Here is a 20,875-nt window from a genome sequence, read left to right on the forward strand (position 1 = left end):
ACGGAATACCAAGATGTGTGTGTTCCCAGCAAATTATTCGTTTAGAAATCGTAACAATATCCGTACGAACTTCGAATGCTATGTCCGGATCTATTCCTAAAGAAAGTTGTTGGGAGTGATTGGCATAATTTCGGGAAAAAAATTCGAAATTGAATCAAATACCTTGTCGAATTTGGAACGAAAATTTATATCCGATATTTCGCTCCGAATTCAGGATGAAATCTGTACGAAATGGTTACAAAATCTCTTACGAAAATCGAATAGAATTCGAACAAACTTTCGAAAGTTGCTTCCGACTTTGTCCGACATTTGATTTGCTAGGTTCGTACATCTACTGTAGTTTTCGAATGTTTTATGAGGTCCGTAAACATTTTGCGTGGGGTCGTCAATGTGAGCTACATTTTCATTTTTTTTCTGGTACATTTTTTCCATCTGCTAAGAATTAATTTCCTCCTAGAATGTTGGGACTGTATAAAATAGAGATACAGAAACAACATATTCAAAATAATCTTTATCCTTAAATTTTAAATACTCATCGCCTACAAAATCCTAACTTATTTTTACTTTGTTTTCATTTCAGGAAAACGAACGTCTTCATTGTGCGGAAACAAAACAATCCGTCCGTCCGTCCATCAATTGAAAATGTAAAATTGAATTACTACACGGAACAGAGCAAAGCAAATTGTCCGATACACAAATCGAATCAGCTGCAGAAGCAAATTTTCTAAACGAACCAAACAACCACACAAATGAAAATATGCAAAAATCTATCTAAGCCAAAAAAACAGCAGCAGCTGCCAGTTAACAATAAATGCAAGAATTACAACAACCGACCACCAACAACAATAGTATCACCACTAGCAGCAGCAGGAGAAGCAGTTCAAAACATTCCTACATTCCGTCATTTACAAATTTGAACTGACTTGACTGAGTTGACTACTACCCAAGTTAACGTTTTTCTTGGTTTTTTTTTTGTTCTTTCTTCAGTTCGTTCATTTTTTCGTTGTTGTTTGTTAACTTCATCCATTACAGCAAAAAAAAACTTGTTTATTTCCTCTTAGCTTATTTAGAGACAAGTTTAGAGAACGCGTACAAGACTTGCAAAAAAAACTGTGGCACAAAGAAAACGAAATCCATCCCAACTCCAGCAAAAAAACGCCAAGAAGAACTAAAACTAAAAGGCGGTAGAAAAACAAGGGATTGCCGTTTTTGTAGGGTCAGACAAGGCAACCAAACAGCAGAAACAACAAAGCAACAAAGACAAATATGACAACGTCACAAGCGGACATAAACACAAATTCAAACAGTTCGACGGCTGCCGCCGGCATGGCCAATAATAATGCCGGTGGCATGAACTGTGTTGACAATGTTGGTGGTGGAAACGGTGGTGGTGCAGTTACTGGCGGAACTTCCAATGTATCGATGAATATCAATAGCAATGGCTCGGCAACGACGGCCGTCGCTTTTCTTTCGGAAAGGGTCTATAGAAGCACACTTTCGTTCGGAAAGGGTCTACAGAAGCACCCTTTTATTTCAGAGAGAATCAATGGAAGCACCCTTTTATTCAGAACAGGTATATAGAAGCACCCCTTCTTTAAGAATGGGTCTATAGAAGCACTCTTTCTTTCAGAAAGGGTCTATAGAAGCACCCTTTCTTTCAGAAAAGGTCTAAAGAAAAACCCTTTCTTTCAGAAAAGGTCTATAGAAACACCCTTTCTTTCAGAAAAGGTATATAGAAGCACCCTTTCTTTCAGAACGCACCCTTTCTTTCAAAAGGGTCTATAGAAGCAACCTTTTATTTCAGAGAGAATCAATGGAAGCACCCTTTTATTCAGAACAGGTCTAAAGAAACACCCCTTCTTTAAGAATGGGTCTATAGAAGCACTCTTTCTTTCAGAAAGGGTCTATAGAAGCACCCTTGTTTTTAGAACGGGTCTATAGAAGCACGCTTTCTTTCAAAAAGGGTATACAGCAGCACCCTTTCTTTCAGAAAGGGTCTATAGAAGCACTCTTTAATTCAGAAAGGGTCTATGGAAGCTCCTCTTTAATTTCAGAAAGGGCCTATAGAAGCACACTTTTCTTTCGGAAAGGGTCTATAGAAGCACGCTTTCGTTCGGAAAGGGTCTACAGAAGCACCCTTTCGTTGGAAAAGGGTCTATAGAAGCACCATTTCATTCGGGAAGGTTCTATAGAAGAACCGTTTCTTTCAGAAAGGGCATATAGAAGCACCCCTTCTTTCAGAAAGGGTCTATAGAAGCACCATTTTCTTTCGGAAAGGGTCTATAGAAGCACACTTTTCTCTCGGAAAGGGTCTATAGAAGCACGCTTTCGTTCGGAAAGGGTCTACAGAAGCACCCTTTCGTTCGGAAAAGGTCTACAGAAGCACCCTTTCATTCGGAAAGGTTCTACATAAGCACCCTTTCATTCGGAAAGATTCTATAGTAGCAACCTTTCGTTCGGAAAGGTTCTATACAAGCATCATTTCATTCGGAAAGGTTCTATAGAAGCACCCTTTCATTCGCAAAGGTTCTATAAAAGCACCCTTTTCGTTCGGAAAGGATCTATCAAAGCACCCTTTTCGTTCGGAAAGGATCTATCAAAGCACCCTTTTCGTTCGGAAAGGATCTGTCAAAGCACCCTTTTCGTTCGGAAAGGGTCTATCAAAGCACCCTTTTCGTTCGGAAAGGGTCTATCAAAGCACCCTTTCTTTCGGAAATGGTCTTTAGAAGCACGCTTTCGTTCGGAAAGGGTCTACAGAAGCACGCTTTCGTTCGGAAAGGGTCTATAGAAGCACGCTTTCGTTCGGAAAGGGTCTACAGAAGCACCCTTTCTTTGGAAAAGGGTCTATAGAAGCACCCTTTCATTCGGAAAGGTTCTACAGAAGCACCCTTTTATTCGGAAAGGTTCTTTCGGAAAGGATCTATAGAAGCACCCTTTCGTTGGAAAAGGGTCTATAGAAGCACCCTTTCATTCGGAAAGGTTCTTTCGGAAAGGATCTATAGAACCACACTTTCGTTGGAAAGGATCTACAGAAGCACCCTTTCGTTGGAAAAGGGTCTATAGAAGCACCCTTTCATTCGGAAAGGTTCTCAAGAAGCACCCTTTCATTAGGAAAGGTTCTATAGATGCACCCTTTCATTCGGAAAGGGTTTATAGAAGCACCCTTTCGTTGGAAAAGAGCCTATAGAAGCACCCTTTCGTTGGAAAAGGGTCTATAGAAGCACCCTTTCATTCGGAAAGGTTCTCAAGAAGCACCCTTTCATTAGGAAAGGTTCTCAAGAAGCACCCTTTCATTAGGAAAGGTTCTATAGATGCACCCTTTCATTCGGAAAGGGTTTATAGAAGCACCCTTTCTTTCAGAAAGGGTCAACCAAAGCACCCTTTTCGTTCGGAAAAGGTCTATCAAAGCACCCTTTTCTTTTAGAAATGGTCTATAGAAGCACGATTTTCCTTTGGAAGTGGTCTATAGAAGCACGCTTTCGTTCGGAAAGGGTCTACAGAAGCACCCTTTCGTTGGAAAAGTGTCTATAGAAGCACCCTTTCGTTGGAAAAGTGTCTATAGAAGCACGCTTTCGTTCGGAAAGGGTTTATAGAAGCACCCTTTCATTCGGAAAGGGTTAATAGAAGCACCCTTTCATTCGGAAAGAGCCTATAGAAGCACCCTTTCTTCGGGAAAGGGTCTACAGAAGCACCCTTTCGGTGGAAAGGGTCTACAGAAGCACCCTTTCGTTGGAAAAGTGTCTATAGAAGCACACTTTCTTTCGGAAAGGGTCCATAGAAGCACCCTTTCATTCGGAAAGAGCCTATAGAAGCACCCTTTCTTCGGGAAAGGGTCTATCAAAGCACCCTTTTCTTTCGGAAGGGGTCTATAGAAGCACCCTTTCGTTTCGAAAGGGTCTGTAGAAACACCCGTTCTTTTAGAAAGGTTCTGTAGAAGCACCCTTTCTTTCATAAAAGGAAGCACCCTTTTCGTTCGGAAAGGGTCTATAGAATCACCCTTTCGTTCGGAAAGGTTCTGTAGAAGCACACTTTCGTTCGGAAAGGGTCTGTAGAAGAACACTTTCGTTCGGAAAGGGTTTATAGAAGCACCCTTTCGTTCGGAAAGGGTCTGTAGAGCACCCTTTCGTTCGTAAAGGGATTATAGAAACACCTTTTCGTTCGGAAACTGTCGATAGAAACAACCTCTCGTTCGGAAAGGGTCTAAATAAGCACCCTTTCTTTCAGAAAGGGTCTATAGAAGCACCTTTTCTTTCTTGTTCATCGGCCCGGAAATTCATCATTCCGCCAATTCAATTGCAAAGATTTCCACAAAAAATTAGCAAAATTTTAGACTTTTTGAGTCGAAGATTCGGGAAAACAAATCTCACTGTCATCTGTAGCTAGCAACGTTGTTATGATTACAGTGTTATGTGGAAACATAGCACAAAAAGCAGAAGAAAAGAACTTGTCTTGCATATGCGCAAGTGCGTCCAGTACAGACCAATCTCCCTTAAGTTTAACTTTAGTGGTCCTAGTGAGAGTAGCAGTAAAATATGGGACTACCTTTGTAGGGACTGTACTTAGTGTGTACATAACGCCGATTAATAGTTGGGCCCTGCGATACATGCCTGATATTAATTTGCTTTGGGAGGTTAATAACCGTCTGGCGCTAGGGTAATTCAAATCTCATCATTAGCTTAGGCAACTACCAAAAGGCTATAGCGTTGACCGATCAAATTTATAGTTCCACTCTTGCACGATGAAGGAAGATGCTCCTATGAGAACAAGAGGAATTTGCCAAAATTCGTCAGACATCACCAATCCGGTCTAATAATGACGTATGCATGCACTCTCATTTTGCCTGGCTCAGACCACTTCCCTATCATCGTCTCCTTTAATAGACCACCCGATTTCATAACCTCTGAACGCCGTACTTTTGCATTTCGTAAAATTTGATTAAAATGGCCTCATCTTTGAATACTTTGCTTCATTGGAAACAAATTACTTCAAAATGAATTTCAATAATTTTATCTAAAACTTAGAGCAAATATAGCACTGTACATACTACAAAACATTTGCAACAACAAAAAATAAGCAAACAATTAAATTAATAACAATTAATAAACAATAAAATCTCAATATAAATATTTATTCGCATAACGAACACTCACGCGCTTCGCTATCACTTCTTTACTATTATATTCCAACAAAAAAGGTAATATAATTTTCAATTACCACGAAGGATAGGTAGGAATGAATGTTGGCAGAAAATAAAACATTTGTTAACGCTAAATGTTTGCAAGCCATGAAATGAAACCCCCAACAACAAAGAAATCGTTTTTGCTTTAGAAAAAAAAGATTGAATTTTGACGAAATAACATCTAATCCCGGCGATTACAACAAACATATCCATCCACATCCACCTGTTAGTAGTTCGGTGATGATGGCGTGGATTGCGTGCCAATAAAATCAAAAAAAGAACCGAAGCCGACAAGTGTTTTATGCACCGAATTGCGAAATGTGCGCCAAGTGAGGAAAACCACATTAATCAAAGAAGCGTATAATTTCCAAAAAAAGCAACAACAACGAATCAAATTAATTCATCATCATTGCCAACTATCATCAGCAACAGCAGTAACAACAGCTTACTGCAACATTGAAGCTAAGCGTATGAATTAAATGGTTCGATGATTTTGTAACACCATCATTTCCTTCTTCTTCTTCTGACAATTAAAAATTGAACGATTTGCCAAAGATGTGTTGCCCCAACGGCTCCGGAAATGAAATTGATGAATGATGATGACGATGGTGGTTAGCTGTAGCTTCGTCGTAAGTTTGGTTTTCTATTTGAAAATTATGTTAACACGTTTTCCATTAATGTGTTTACACCTGAAACGATTAGATGTTTTTTTTTTTTGGTTTGAAGTAGGTTAGCAAATCAATTATAGGGGGTAAAGAGAATCATTTATCGTTTTTTGGAGCTGTTAGAAATACAAAGATTAAAATCACATTAAATTGAAATAAAATAGGCGGATGTTACATTAGTTTTTCTACTCAGATTTCTAACTACAAATTGTTATATTCACATCTGGCATAAAGATAAGAAGATCTACTACTTTCCAATAGGACGAGCTTTTGGTTTTCTTTGGGAAAAATTTGGGGTCTTCCTTCAGCAGATTGTCTTATTTTCTATGAGTGGACAACTGGGAATTTAACTTTTCTTCTTTCTCTTCTAACTCCAATTTTCAATTTATTTGTTTCTATGAGAATACACATTTTTCTTCAAGATATTTCGGCCAGTTTGAGAATATACATTGGGATATTATATAATACTTTCACATCTTCTATATAAGGTATTCCTGTCTTCTGGTTTTTCAAGGGAAAACTTTCTACTGTTCTATGAAAAGACCTTCTGGTACTTATAAAAATACTTTCCATTCTTCTATGAGAATGTATTTTGTTTTCTATAAAAACCCATTTAGGACATCTATGGGTAGACGCTACATGAGAACACCTTGTGGCAACTATAAGAAGGTCTTCTAGAAGATTTGCGGTTTTTATATTAGGAAACCTTCTTGTATTGCTATGCAAAGGACTTTGTTCTTTCCCCTATCAGAAGGCCTTCTGTTTTTTATGAAGAGTCTTCTGGTCGTCTATAAGGAGATTTTCTGGTCTTCTATAAAAAAGACACGGTGCTCTTGAAGCAACATTAAATGGAAGGTGCTTACACCTAGGAAGTTTTTGCGGATTTTGAAACTACAATGTTCATAGATGAGAAAAATAAAAAAAAAACAACAAAAAGGTCGAGGGAGCGCTTGCGATTCAAGTTAACATTTTTGGGGGTTTTTAAGGTTTTCACTATTTTCCTTGGAAACCCCAAGTCCTATCGAAATGGGACTAAAGTAAATGTTGAAGCCCTGAAAATTCTCTGCAAGATTGACCTTTATGATAATTTCATAGGTCTTACCGTTATTGAGATATAGAAGTTCAAATTGGCAGAATTTGTAGAGAATTTTCATAGCTACAACATTTTCTTTAGTCCCATTTCGATAGGACTTACGGTTTCCAAGCAAAATCGTGAAAATAAAAAAAACCTAAAAATGTCAACTTGAATCGCGATTTATTTAAAAAGCGCTCCGGCAATTTGTTTTGTTGATTTTTCTCATCTATGAACATTGTAGTGTCAGAATCCGCAAAAACTTCCCAGGTGTAAGCACCTTCCATTTAAAGTTGCTTCAAGAGCACCGTAAAGAGTTTTAAAATACCTTTTGCTTTATTATTAGAAGAGGCTACTGTCTTCTATAATCAATATCTCTGGTCTTTTAAGAGTTCAAGTTTTAATTTTCTATCAGAATATCTGAACTATGAAAATATTTTCTATGCGAAAATCTTCTGCTCTTCTATGAGAAGACTCTTTTTTTGAGAAGAGAGAGGAGAGGAGAGATCTTCTGATCATATATGTTAAGAAATTTTGTATTCTCTGAAAAGAAATTGTCGTCATCTATGGAAAGATCTTTTTCTCCTCTTTCTGGTCTTCTATGACAAAATTTATGGTTCTAATGTTAAAGGCCTTCTGATCTTCTTGAAAAAGATCTTCCTGATCTTCTAGACGATTTTCTGTTTTTCTTCTAGAAAACCAACGGGTTTTCTTTGAGATGATTTTCTTATGGTCATCTATGCGAACAGTTTCTATTCTTCTGAAAAGAACTTCGGATATTCTATTAAATGGCCTTCTGTTCTTCTATGAGAAACCCTTCTGGTCTTCTATAACAACACCTGTTGAACTTCTATGATAATACCTTTTGATCTTCTATAAGATGACCTTCTGGCCATTTACGAAAAAATATGATCTTCTTATAGAAGACTTTTTCTTATTTTTGGGAAAAACCACTTGTTCTGCTACGAAAACAATTTCTGGTTTTCTGAGAAGACTTGTTGGTCTACGGAGAAAATCCGATTCCTAGGAAAAGACGTTATGGCCTTCTATGATTATACCTTATTATCTTCAATAACGGGACCTTCGGATGTTCTAGGAAAAGATCTTATGGTATTACATTATAATACCTTTTTTCTATTCCATTAGGGGATCTTCGGGTCTTCTATGACAAAATTCTAAGTTCTTCTTATATGAGATCTTAAGAACTTTTTATAAAATCTTCTTTTAGCAGAGCTTCTGGCATGGGTGTAGGCAGCAGGAATGCTTTTTTTGGTTTGTAACATTTATAATTTTTCACATACAAATGAACTTTTTTGTAGGATCTAGGGGGCAGCTGCCCACCACTAGCTTTCCTGGCTACGCCCATGGCTTCTGGTCATCTTATAGGAGACCGTCGGGTCATCTTATATAAAACCTTTTAGAGCTCTTATAGAAAACCTTCTGGCATTCTTATAGAATACCTTTGGTATTCCCATAAAAGACCTGCTGGTCTTCTCATAAAATGTCTTCTAGTTTTCTTATAGAAGACTTTCTGGTTTTTTACAAAAAAGAGGGAAGGAAGGTCTTCATAGGAAGGACAGATGATTTCTTATAGAAGACTATTTGCCTTTTTATAGAAGACCTTCTAGCCCTATAAAAAAAGACCTTCATATAGAAGAACCTCTGCTCTTATAAAAAAAGATCTCTCATATCTTCTGATCTCCTTATAGCAGATCTTCGTACAGGCGACCTTCAAATCCTCTTACAGAAAACCTTCAGCTCTTCTTACAGAAAACCCTCAGATCTTCTTATAGGAGACTTTCGGATCTCCTATAAAAGACCTTCTGGTCTTCTTATATACGACTTTCTTGTGGAAGATCTTCTTATAAAATAATTTCTGCTCTTTTTATAGAAGATCTGCTGGTTTTCTTATAGAGGACTTTTCGTCTTTTTATAGAAGACCTTCTGGTCATCATATAAAATACCTTCTGGTCTTTCTCATAGAAGACTTTTTGGTCTTCTTCTTCTTAAAGAAAACCATCAGGTGTTTGAATGGAATAACTTTTGGTCTTGTTATATAATTCCTTCTGGTCTTCTTGTAGAAGACATTCTGGTCTTCTTATGGAAGACCTTCTGGAATTCTGATAAAAGTCCTTCTGATCTTCATATAGAATACCTTCTTGGACTTCTTTTAGACAACTTTCTGGTCTTCTTATGGTAGACCTTCAGGTCGTCATATAGAAGACCTTCAGGTCTTTTTATAAATGACATTTTAGTCTTTTTATAGAAGACCTCCGTATTCTATGAGAATACCATTTGATAGAAGTCTTATTATAGAAGACCTTCTGGTCTTCTTATAGAAGACCCTCCGAACTTTGTAAAAAGACCTACAAGTTTTATTAAAGAAGACCCCTGGTGTTCTTTTGGAAGGCCTTCTAGTCTTCTTATAGTAGACCTTTCGGTTTTCCTATTGAAGGCTTTTTGGTCGTCTTAAGGAAGACCTTGCGATCTTCTTATAGAAGACCTTCTGGTCTTCTTATAGAAAATCCTCTGATCTTCTTATAGAAGAATCGTATTCTATGAGAATACCTTTCGATAGAAGACCCTCCGGACTTCTTATAAAAGACCTACTAGTCTCATTATAGAAGAATTTGGAATTCCTATATAAGGCTTTTTGGTCGTCTTATAGATGACCTGCTGGTCTTCCTATAGAAATCATCTGGTCTTCAGGACTTCTTATAGGAGATGTTCTGGTCTTTTTTGACAAGGGGACCTTCCAGTCTCCGAACTTTGTATAGAAGACCCCCTGGTTTTCTTTTAGAAGACATTCTAGTCTTCTTATAGTATACCTTTCGGGTTTCTTATTGAAGGCTTTTAGGTCGACTTAAGGAAGGCCTTGCGATCTTCTTATAGAAGGCTTTCTGGTCCCTTATAGAAAATCCTCTGATCTTCTTATGGAAGAATTGTCTTCTATGAGAATGTTTTTCGATAGAAGAACCTCCGGTCCTCTTATAAAAGACCTACTAGTCTTATTATAGAAGACCTTCTGGCGTTCTTTTAAAACACCTTCTGGAATTCTTATATAAGGCTTTTTGGTCGTCTTATAGAAGACCTTCTGGTCTTCAGGACTTCTTGTAGGAGATGTTCTGGTCTTTTTTTGACAAGGGGACCTTCCAGGTTCCCATGGCAAGACTTTCGGAACTTCCTATAGTAGACCTTTGGGTCTTCTTATGGAAAATCGTCTGGTCTTCCTTTCGAATATCTTCTGATTTCCTTATTGAGGAACTTATGGACAGTTTAGAGAAGACCTTCTGGTATTTTTATGGAAGTCTTTCGGGTATTCTTATAAAAGATCTTCTGGTCATCTTATAGAAGAACTCCTTATATTAAAATAGAAGACCGTTCGATTTTCTTAAGGAGTACCTTCTGATCTTCTTATAGAATACCTTCTGCCCTTCTTATACAAGACCTACTAGTCTTATTATAGAAGACCTTCTGGTCTCCTCATAGAAAATCCTCTGATCTTCTTATAGAAGACCCTCCGAACTTTGTATAAAAGACATACAAGTTTTATTAAAGAAGACATTGTGGTCTTCTTATAGAAGACCCCCTGCTGTTCTTTTGGAAGACATTCTAGTCTTCTTATAGTAGACCGTTCGGTTTTCTATATAGAAGGCTTTTTGGTCGTCTTAAGAAAGACCTTCGGATCTCCTAAGAGACGACTTTCTGGTCTGGTCTTCTATAGAATATATTTTCTTGCCTTCTGCTAATATCAATTTGTCTGATATTTCTGAAAACTTGCTGGCCTTCTGAGAAGACTTTTTGGTCTTCGGAGAAAATACTCTGGTTTCTAAGGAAATATATTCTAATCGTCTATGAGGTAACCTTTACGAAGACTTCTGGTATTTTATTAAAACTTTCTAGAAGAGAGATGAAACCGTTTTGGTATTGCATGAGAAGACCTTCTTGTCAGCTATGGAAATACCCTCAGGACTTCTTATAGAAGACTACTTGGTCTCGCAATTAAGGACCTTCTGGGCTATTATGAGAAAACTTTTTGGTCGGCGAAGACCAATGAGAAGAATTTATTGTGTTCTGTGAAAAGAAATTCAGGTCTTCGGAGAGAAGACAATTTGGTCTGCGGTAGGAAGATTTTCTAGCCTTTGGAGAAAATATTTTAGTCGTCTATTACAAGACTTTCTAGTCTATATGAGACTTCTTGTCTGGACATGCCTTGTGAGATTCTTTAAGCGTACAGTCTAGTCTTTTTCCTATAAAAAAACCTTCTGGCTTTCAAAGAGAAGATTTTCTGGTCGCCTTTATAGAAACCTACGTATATGGATACTTCCATAAGATATTCTAGATGAGACTGAAATTTGATCGGAAAAATTCTTTGTCTGCTATGAAGAGATTTTTGGTCTTATAGGAGAACACCATTTGACCATCCATGAGAAAACGCTTTAAGAAGACTTCTGGTCTTCTTTGGGAAAAAGTTTTCTGTGTTATTTTGCCACCTTTTCCGTCCCATCACTTTTTTGTAAACCTGTAGTTTGGTAATGTCGCCGTTGTGCATATATACTGAGTAAGCTTCTCACTAAAGATTAGCCAAGTCAAAATAGACATTGAAATAGCAAAAATTCCCACAAAGCTGAATTTTGGTGGAGAGCTAAGGTTTGCCATTACAAGCAACGTCCCAAAAGTGCCCATCGATCCCATGTGTGCAAAAAAAGTTAATCGGGGTCAAGGATCCTATTTTAATGAATTTTTAGGTTTTCAGATTTATTTTTTGAAAAGGGTTGGTCTAATCAAAAAGTGACTAGAGTAAATATTGTAGGCAGAAATATTATCTACAAGTTTGATCTTTATAATTTTTTCCTAGAATGAACCATTCTTGAGATATAGCGGTTCAAAAAATACACAGCTTTTATGTGCATATAAGGGAAATATGCACATATTCGGGCGAACCTGCTAAAATAAACTGGGTAGCCGGTTCTGTCCCGCCAGAAGAGCGCATTTATACCTATCCAATAAAATCGGAGTAGAGCTATTCTATGTTATACTAATTTTATGCAAAATTATCCCATTTAAGCCCCATGTGTAATCGTAAGTCCAACGGGAACGATTCTGACGAAATCTCTCAGATTTTTTTGAATTTTTGTGCTAAGGTGGGGTTTGTTGCGCTGATTACGGAAATGTATAATTTTCATGGGCGGCGGATCCGGTTCGTCGGTTACTCAACCCGAAAGGCCAGATTTGAAAGCTGTGTTAAACCCGGTTATACTGAACCGATGACTGTAAAGTGGATATCTTTTGAAAGCTTATGTAAATACCTAACACATGGTGTGGTTATTTTTAACCACCTTGCTTCATAATGTGCTTACCGTAAATCTTTTTTTAAAAACCATATAGAACATTCTTGTAGACAATTGTTAAATCTACAACTTTTACTTTAGCTGGCTTTTGCTAAGTCTAACCGTTTTTGAGAAAAGTTAAAAAAAAAAAACTGATTAATGCCTCCAAAAATGACTTTGAACCGAATAACTTTTTTTGCACACATGGGATCGATAGGTAGGTACTTTTAGGACATTGCTTCTAGCTCTCCGCCAAAATTCAGCTTTGTGGGAATTTTTGCTATTTTCCCCTTATACGCATGTTTATTTCGACTGGGCTAAAATACAGAACATTCCAGACACAGATTCGCTGAACATGGTTCCAAAAATATTTGAGGATTTCTTTCAGGAATTAATTGATTTTTTTCGTTTTTAACGTACAAAATATTTTATCAGTTTTTATCAGATTGTACGGCATATTTTAGAGGTAGATCACCAGGTGGCACCACGGCGAAATCATTGTCCACTTGATATTAAAGAGTGACCATTATAAATCGCATACTTATACATTTTAAACACATTCAACACCGTCCCATATGATACCCCCGACGTCACCTATTTGGAATATTAATAGAGTAGATAGACACATTTTAAGGTGGAAGAAAATAATTGCCCTGCATAGGCTATTTATGACTCATTAGGCAAAAATTTCCTTTCTACCTGACGATTCTATGCTTGTTTTTGTATTTCCTTCTTATAGTTCCCTGCCAAAAATAAAATTTAATCCACATAATCCGCTTTTGTGGGGGTTATTAGGTTTCATAGGTATGTCCCAAAAATTATTCTCAAAAAGTACCCAGATTTTATTACATATGTATGTATGTTCGTTCATACATATGGAATATGACATTTGTATGGAATATGACAATTTGCTTAGAGCAACCAAATTACAGATACCTTACTAGCTAATGAAACAATTCAAGCTGAAATTATTTGAATTTTCGTTATTTAAATATGCAACAAATTTTTTTAACAGCAACGTAAGACTGACTGAGTCATTGGTTCGGCGGCGGTCAAAAATCCATTTGGGTTTTATTGATAATTAACACGCAAAGAGGGCTAAAATGGGGGCAGTTCCAATGATATTTGCCGGCTAAAGTATGGATAAAGAAGAAAGAGTTTCAGCTGTTGCGGTTGAGGTGGCACTCCTAAAAAAGAACTCCTTTTGTTGGCGCGCTTTGGCAAAGGCGCGTTTTGCTGTGTTTAACCCCTCACTGAATCTTGAAACAATTTGGCACACACCTTTTATTGTGGCGGTGTTTGTTGTTTGGCTTGTTGTTGTCACTTTGGTTTTTTGTCTCCCATCCACCCTTCAGGGGGGGTGAATGATTTTTCGAAGAGTTGTTTTCATGAAGTTTTTCCACGGCATTAGAAATGCATAACATGCCGGGCTAGGCTTGCATATTATGTGACAACGTAAACAACAACAGCAACAACAAAAAATACAACAACAAAACACTGTATGTATGACAACGCCATCAAAAGATCCCCTGGAGGCCAATAATTCCATAAAAGAAATATGTTTAGCATGTCGCACATGTAGAATACCAAATAGTCAGTCAGTCCACAGCAATGTCTTCTTGTGGAATAGCTAAACATACAAAGCCGGGCTATTCTAAGTGTGTGTCTAAATATCGGTCTTTCCCTCCCTCCAGCTCGAGCTACATACCTCCATAGATTTCTTATGCATATGTTTAGAATATTGTCATATTGACAATATTATTTATTGTTGTTGTCATAATACTGTACAAAATCACTGGCTCAAGACTTGCTGTTGGTGCTTGTTGTTGCTGTTACTTTGGAATAGTTGCCTGTTTATGGCCTAACACCGATGTTTGGTGTTCGTTCATAGGCTTGAGAACATGACTAGAGTTGACTTGTGTTTATGGACACTTCAATATTCCAGTCTTGAAAGTTTTACATGGGAAGTGGAATGAACTTTGAACAAGTATTTGAAAATAGGGGAAAAATAGGTGAGAATGATTGAAGATTTCCGTTGAATGAAAAGCTTTGACATTTCACGGGGACTAAGAAAGAAGCATTGAGTTGTTTTTTATTATTAAAAATCCTAAAAAAGGCCATCATGGAATGAAAATATTCTATGGACTCGACGATAAAAAAAGTAGGTCCCATACCATTGAGTCAATATGATTCGGTGTGTACTCATTGATATCAGAAAATTTCAACATGATATGAGAATTGGACATAAACTGCATTAAAGAGCAAAGTTATTGAACTTTTACGGAGCAGGTACCTGAAGGAAATGGCCGACATAGTCCATAATGGAGTTGGATCTAATTTTTGAGAGTCATTTCTTTCGATAGTTATCGCTCCCACCAGCTATTGTCATTGGTCACCGTAGAACTTTTTAAGATATTTTGATCCTTTATGTTACGAAGCATGGGCTTGGCCATGAAACTGCACTTAAGCGAAAATTTTTAACCTATGTGAGTGCCCAAAGGTGTTGTCCGACATAGGCCTTTATGTACGCTTAGAATTTTACGATGTGCAAAGTGCTTATCAGTCATTTTAGTTGATGCCGACAGGGTTTTTAGGGCTCATGGACCCACCCACGGAAAAACATTACATCGGACAGGACTACAATAAGAACCTTTGGTATAAACTATAAAACGATCCTCGAACTGCACTTAAGCGAATATTTTAAAGTTTTGCGAGGGAGATACCCGATGGTGTTGTTCGATTTATACCTTCTTGGAACTTGTTGCATGTTTGGAAAAAAAATTGTACAATGTGTCTTTTCGTCCAAATCGGATACAAAACTCGTAAGTAATTGTGCTCGACAGTTGATGTTATAGCGGGTACTACACATACATTTACTCGTTCTCATTTTATTGATTTGGTTCTGCTTTAAACTTCAGAAATAACGCCACCTGAATAGGATTTGTCTATAATGAAGCAGGAGTTAGGTGAGTTGGTTTGGCTGGGCAGTTGAACAGGTGCAGGGTATCGTGGGGACCATTATTGCATGCTGGTCAGATGTTCTGCGTTAAGCCATCAATCCTGACCCTGTAGGAATTTAGGCGGTTGTACCAACTGGATCTTTGTTGCCGCAAAACAACTTTCGTTTGTTGTGACAGCTGTTATTTTTCCGTTGCCACGGATGGTGGGTGATCTCCCAGGACGGTATTTATACCGAAGGCTCTTACAGTCTCCGCGACTGCTTCAGTATGAATTCTACTCAAACCTGCCCAATATAGGTTATCTTTATATCTTTGGACCTCTCTCTCTAGATCATGAAGATCTTTCCTGAAATATCTGGGCGAAGTTAAGCACATATTGCATCTACAACATCTTGTTGTGTCGACGCAGAGGAGACACCCTGTTGCAGTTGTCAGATCTGTATTCTGGTAGTTCTGTTTGTAAGTTCTTCCATTACGTATCACTTACGTTGGCAAACAATACTGGCACTGCATAGCTCTCCACAGACCTACCTATCAGGTGGTATGCGTTTAACGAGGTTTCTTTATCTGTCCCCCAAAGTGCTGCCGTCTAGGGACTTGACGACCTTGTTCCTACTTCCAAACTTATCGCAGATAGTACATGACTTTGGATAACTAGTGGGCGGAATTATTGACCCAACGACTTGCACATTCAGTGGGAGCTTCATCTCCGCAGTCCATGTTGTTAACAGTGCGACTGTTGACGTAGGGCCGGATATTTTAATATTTCATATTTAACCTGACACAAACGTTATCAACAGTGGGACCTGATGCCAGGAGCGTAATTATCCCTATGCCGCTGCGAGGACGAGGACTGGGAGTAGTCGACTTTCGATTAATCGACTTTTTGCAGTCAAAAGTCTAAAAATCGTAGTCGACTTTTGTCTGGAGGGAAAATCGTATAATCGATTATCTTGCGATCGATTTTCGACTTTGCCAATAGTTTGTTGACTTGGCGGTTTTACGCATTTGGCGGTTTTACAGTCTCAAAAGAAAACTCGAAAATCCGTCGATCCGTTGAATAGTCGGTTATAATCGATTTTCTGCGTTTATGAAAAAATCGAAAGTCGAGTTTTAAGACAACTGAAGTAATCACCAGAATGAAAAAATCGCATTTTTAGTTTTAGACCAAAATCGAAAAGTCGAAAAATCGATTATTGCTTTCCATTACCTTATACCCTAGACAGACGGCAGAGTTAATTTGCATTAAAAATGTCCTAATTTGAATTAATTTTTCACCCTGACAGACGATAGTATCTGCATTTATGAAACAGCTGTTTGTGTTGTTTGTTTGTACCCAGCAGACCATTTCATAAAGCTTTAAAAAAGTTCGCCAAAATATGCGAAACAAATACACTTGCTACCTTTGATCTTTTCACCACGATGAAGCAAAAATAAATTTAATTTATTCGCGATATTTTTGAGTCTTTTTAATATTATAAAAATATTGCAAAACTTTAAAAAACATTTGAGGAAGATATAATTTTCGATAGAATTGCTATGGTGGGTAATGAAATTTTTTGTGAAAATAAAAATTTGAAAAAGAGATTTGTTAGAAGGCTTGAAGAACGATTAGCTGCTATTCTACTCGCGAAAGACCACTACTTATTTTGAAGAAACGCGAAAATTGCTGATTTGCTTTCCCTTTTTATTTTCTTAAACATGGAAATTTGACAAAAGACAATTGATTTTCAACAGCATTGCCATATTGAAATTGCTAAATTCAGTTTAAATTTCCTTTGATTTTGTGCATTAAGAATGTGGATAATGCACGAATTAATTTGAATTAAGGCAAATGCAAATTAACGCTGCCGTCTGTGTAGGGTATAACTCTAATAGGGAAAAAGGTAGAGGTTAACCCCCCCCCCCCTCTTTGGGGGAACCCTCTGTGTTGCTCTACGGGGTTTGGTCTGGCGACCGAATATATAATTGTAGACCCAAATATTCAAACAAGGCCGAATGGTTTATGGCTTGTAGTAGTAGTGGCTATCGACAGGTTGAGAACTTTAGTGAAATACTCGACTCCCGCCACGTCCCGGTGTTTCAGCATTACTTTGGAGATTCCTTCAACCCGGCATCATCCATTGCAAATTGTGGTGGTTCACCCTCGGCAGGAAGAGATCAAATTCGTCGTAGTATCCTTCTCTTCGCCCTGTCACTCACATGGTGCTCGACAAACTGTCGATTGAAATAACTTGCGCACATCTTAGGATCATTCAGCGTAACGTCACCAAAAGTGACTCGGGTTTTATCTACGTTGCTCAAATTCACTTATTCCGGCTCCAAGGTTGCAACTCTTAAGGTAATTAACCACATTTTCCGATTATGCTCACCGACCAACCTGCTAACTTCCAGTGTCAGTTCGGGTCATTTGCTAGTCCCGTCGCCTCTGCTGGGAAGTTTGGTCTCACCTTGGCGAGCGGCTGCAGCAGTGATGATGTCTCAGAACGTGCTTTCTGCTACCCGAACATCAGAAGAATTGGGCAGATCTCTGAAACGATGATAAGAGAACTCTTTGAAACTCGGCCAATTAGCTTTCCCATGATTGACGAAAGTGCGGGCGTTCAGTGGTAATGAAATAGGGCGGTCTGCCGATGGAGACAATTATGAGGAGATGGTCTGATCAAAAGCGGGCTGATGGAGACAATTATGGGGATATGGTCTGATCAAATGCGGGCTAATGTTGGGCCTATAACCTGGAGTAAAGTTATTAATCGGCGGAATGTATACGTTCAGCAACTCTACATCGGCAGTTCCACACCTGTTCACCTGCGATCCTTCCTCAGTACATTGTAACCAAAGTAACGCTGTAAGCTGCAGTTGTTGTTGAGCTAGGTTTCTTGCACCGCCGTGACCTTGATATTCTTCCGACTCATGAAATCCACTATTTCCTTCATCTTTCCTTGGAGTCCATTGCAAAAAGGAAACATTTTCATGGATTGGAACAACAACGGCCGGTGTTAGGTCCTGTGTGTACGGCTGCTGTTGGGGGGAGTAGTGTATTCAGCTGACGACAAACAGTGGGGGCTGTGTTCACGCAGCAACATAGTCCCTGTCGTAGGCCCTCGCATGGACGAGTTCAGAACAGACCCTGCGGGTTTGACAAACTGAGCACATATAAATTGGTTTTGGATTTTCCTCAGTCCCGGCATGGAACGAAAGAAAATTGAGCAGGCATTCCGGGATATGCTGCCACCAACACAGAAAAACCGTACAAACACAAACAAGTGTACATTGAGGTGACAGCCGCTGGCCGGAATACGGGTTTTATATGGTCCCAGGTCTATACGGTATCGAAGAACCCGGCTACTGGTTATACCATGGGTTCCTTAAAAAAGTCCTCTGATATTCAAGTAGGGATTTGGCAGTTGTTTGCTGGAGAGGGCAATAATTTAGTACTTTCCTTAAGCAATTGGGCTACTTGAGTGGAGTATGTACTGGTTATCTGTTGTGATTACAGCTTTCCGATGTCCAACTTCTGTGGTGGACACAGATGAATACCTTCCATATATTCCCTTCCCCTTCTTGAAATGCTTAAATCTGGTGCTGCTAAATACCATTTTGTTTTGCCGTTACCAAGTCTATCAGTCTCATTCCTTTGCCAGATGTTTCATTGTGGAAATTGAATTTCCTGATAATTGGGCCGAAGATATTCTACTTTCCATTTTTGGCATTAAAATATCTTACAATAATTTGAATGTCACAGACACAGAATTTATCAGAATTGTAGTTATCTAGAACGAAAATGTCTTACCCTCCGTCTCACAGCAACTAAACTCTTGCATGGCACCTAATGCTGTTCGTCACCATTAGATGTTTTTGTGAAGTCTTCCCCTATCCATCGTATATCATGTATGGCAGTAATATCTGCCTTTTACTTTGCAAGTACATCCGCCAGTGCGTTAACTGCTCCTTCTCTATAAATAGTCCGAACATTCCGATGCAGATTCGCAAATCATGGCCCTTAAAACGTTTGTGTGTGTCCAACTTTAGAGGGCTTTGTTTTTTTTCATAGTAGGATGTTATTTATAAGGGTCGGTTACTAACCCGACTTCCAACCCAATTTTTTATCGTTCTTATGGGGTGATTGAACCGAATTTGTTAGGTGAGGCAATTTCCCAAGTGACATCAAGTGTCCACTTGAGATGAAAGATTAATCCCAATTAAACCAATAAACAAGTCATCACAGAGAGAGATAATTACACTACCGCTCACTTGAATAGAACCCCCCTGCAAATTTTTTCTTCAACCTCCATCTTTTCCAAATTATACAAAATATGAAATTATAAAGTTTTATTATATTTTGCTTCATGTGTTTGGAGTAAACTTAGTCATTCATTTGCATTCAAATCCAATTTGTATAAGAATTATGTAAGGAAAACAAAATAAAGTCAAAAATTGAAGTAAAAAATTGGCTCATTTGAATAGAACCCCCCTTTAAAACTTGGGAATACAGAAAGATTGTAGTAGAATATCGATGCATATTTACTATATATTGAAAACGAAGTACTTTCAGTAATATTCAGAAAAAGTATATCCCTCCTGATTAAAGATACACCCGTATATCCTGCTTTGGCAAGGATTCTTTAAATAATCGGGTGTAATGCCCAACAAAACTTGATTTTTTCATTCAACAAGTTTATTTTTGGAAGCGTGCTGTCTCCTTTAGTCGTACATTTTACGCATAAATCATTCCCATACATTTTAGAGAATATTTTCCACTCTAGAATATGGCGGTCCCGCAAGGACATCCGCATTTCTTTTCAAAATTTTAAGTTTTTATGACTCGAAGTGTACAAACGTTTATAAAATCGTGATGAAATTTCCACATGGGATATCCAAAAATGTTACTCACTACTGGATATGTCTGTTTTAGAACTCCTTTGTAAATTGTCGTGCGCATTTAGGGTGAAAGAAATTGACGCCCAAGTCCTTCATAATTAGTAAGGACTATCCTTATTAAGTAAACAATTGCATAACTATAGAACTATTTTTTCGCGTCTATTGAATGGAAGACCATCTTCTAAATTGATTCTGTAGCGATTAATGTGCTTTTATGGTGCTGGAAGGCATTACTAATTATTAAGGACATGAGCGTCAATTTACTTCACCTTAATGCGTACGGCAATTTATAAAGGAGTTCTGAAACATACATATCCAGTAGTAAGTAACATTTTTGGGTATCTCGTGTGGAAATTTCATCACGATTTTATAAACTTTTGTACACTTCGAGTCATAACAACTTAAAATTTTGAAAAGAAATGCGAAAATCCTTGCGGGTCCGCCATATTCTACAGTGGTAAATATTCTCTAAAATGTATGGAAATGATTTATGCGTAAAATATACGACTAAAGGAGACAGCACGCTTCCAAAAATAAACTTGTTGAATGAAAAAAGCAAGCTTTGTTGGGCATTACACCCGATTATATAAAGAATCCTTGCCAAAGCAGGATATACGGGTGTATCCTTAATCAGGAGGGATATACTTTTACTGAATATTACTGAAAGTACTTCGTTTTCAATATAGAGTAAATATGCATCGATATTCTACTACAATCTTTCTGTATTCCCAAGTTTTAAAGGGGGGTTCTATTCAAATGAGCCAATTTTTTCTTCTTCAATTTTTGAC

The 20,875-nt window shown here is 38.0% G+C and overlaps 1 protein-coding gene across 41 annotated transcripts in view; it reads left to right on the top strand.

The window, feature by feature from the left end:
- Cyp304a1 (Probable cytochrome P450 304a1) overlaps positions 1–20,875 on the top strand; it is a 162,199-nt gene that overhangs the window by 56,766 nt on the left and 84,558 nt on the right. For 11 of the 41 annotated variants that reach the window (XM_073959502.1, XM_073959499.1, XM_073959506.1 and 8 more), the window contains one exon: positions 581–1,573. The exons of 8 other annotated variants lie outside the window; for them this stretch is intronic. In XM_073959502.1, coding sequence (XP_073815603.1) covers positions 1,267–1,573 — 307 coding nt within the window. In that variant the 5' untranslated portion in view covers positions 581–1,266. Of the gene's footprint in view, positions 1–580; positions 1,574–5,021; positions 5,809–14,840; positions 15,069–20,875 lie in introns of those variants that run through there. 22 more of the 41 variants (XM_073959516.1, XM_073959526.1, XM_073959531.1 and 19 more) reach the window with 10 other exon arrangements.

The sequence above is a fragment of the Musca autumnalis genome, unplaced genomic scaffold (genome assembly GCF_047663935.1).
Source record: "Musca autumnalis isolate F117 unplaced genomic scaffold, ASM4766393v1 scaffold_1, whole genome shotgun sequence".
Lineage (NCBI taxonomy): Eukaryota > Metazoa > Arthropoda > Insecta > Diptera > Muscidae > Musca > Musca autumnalis.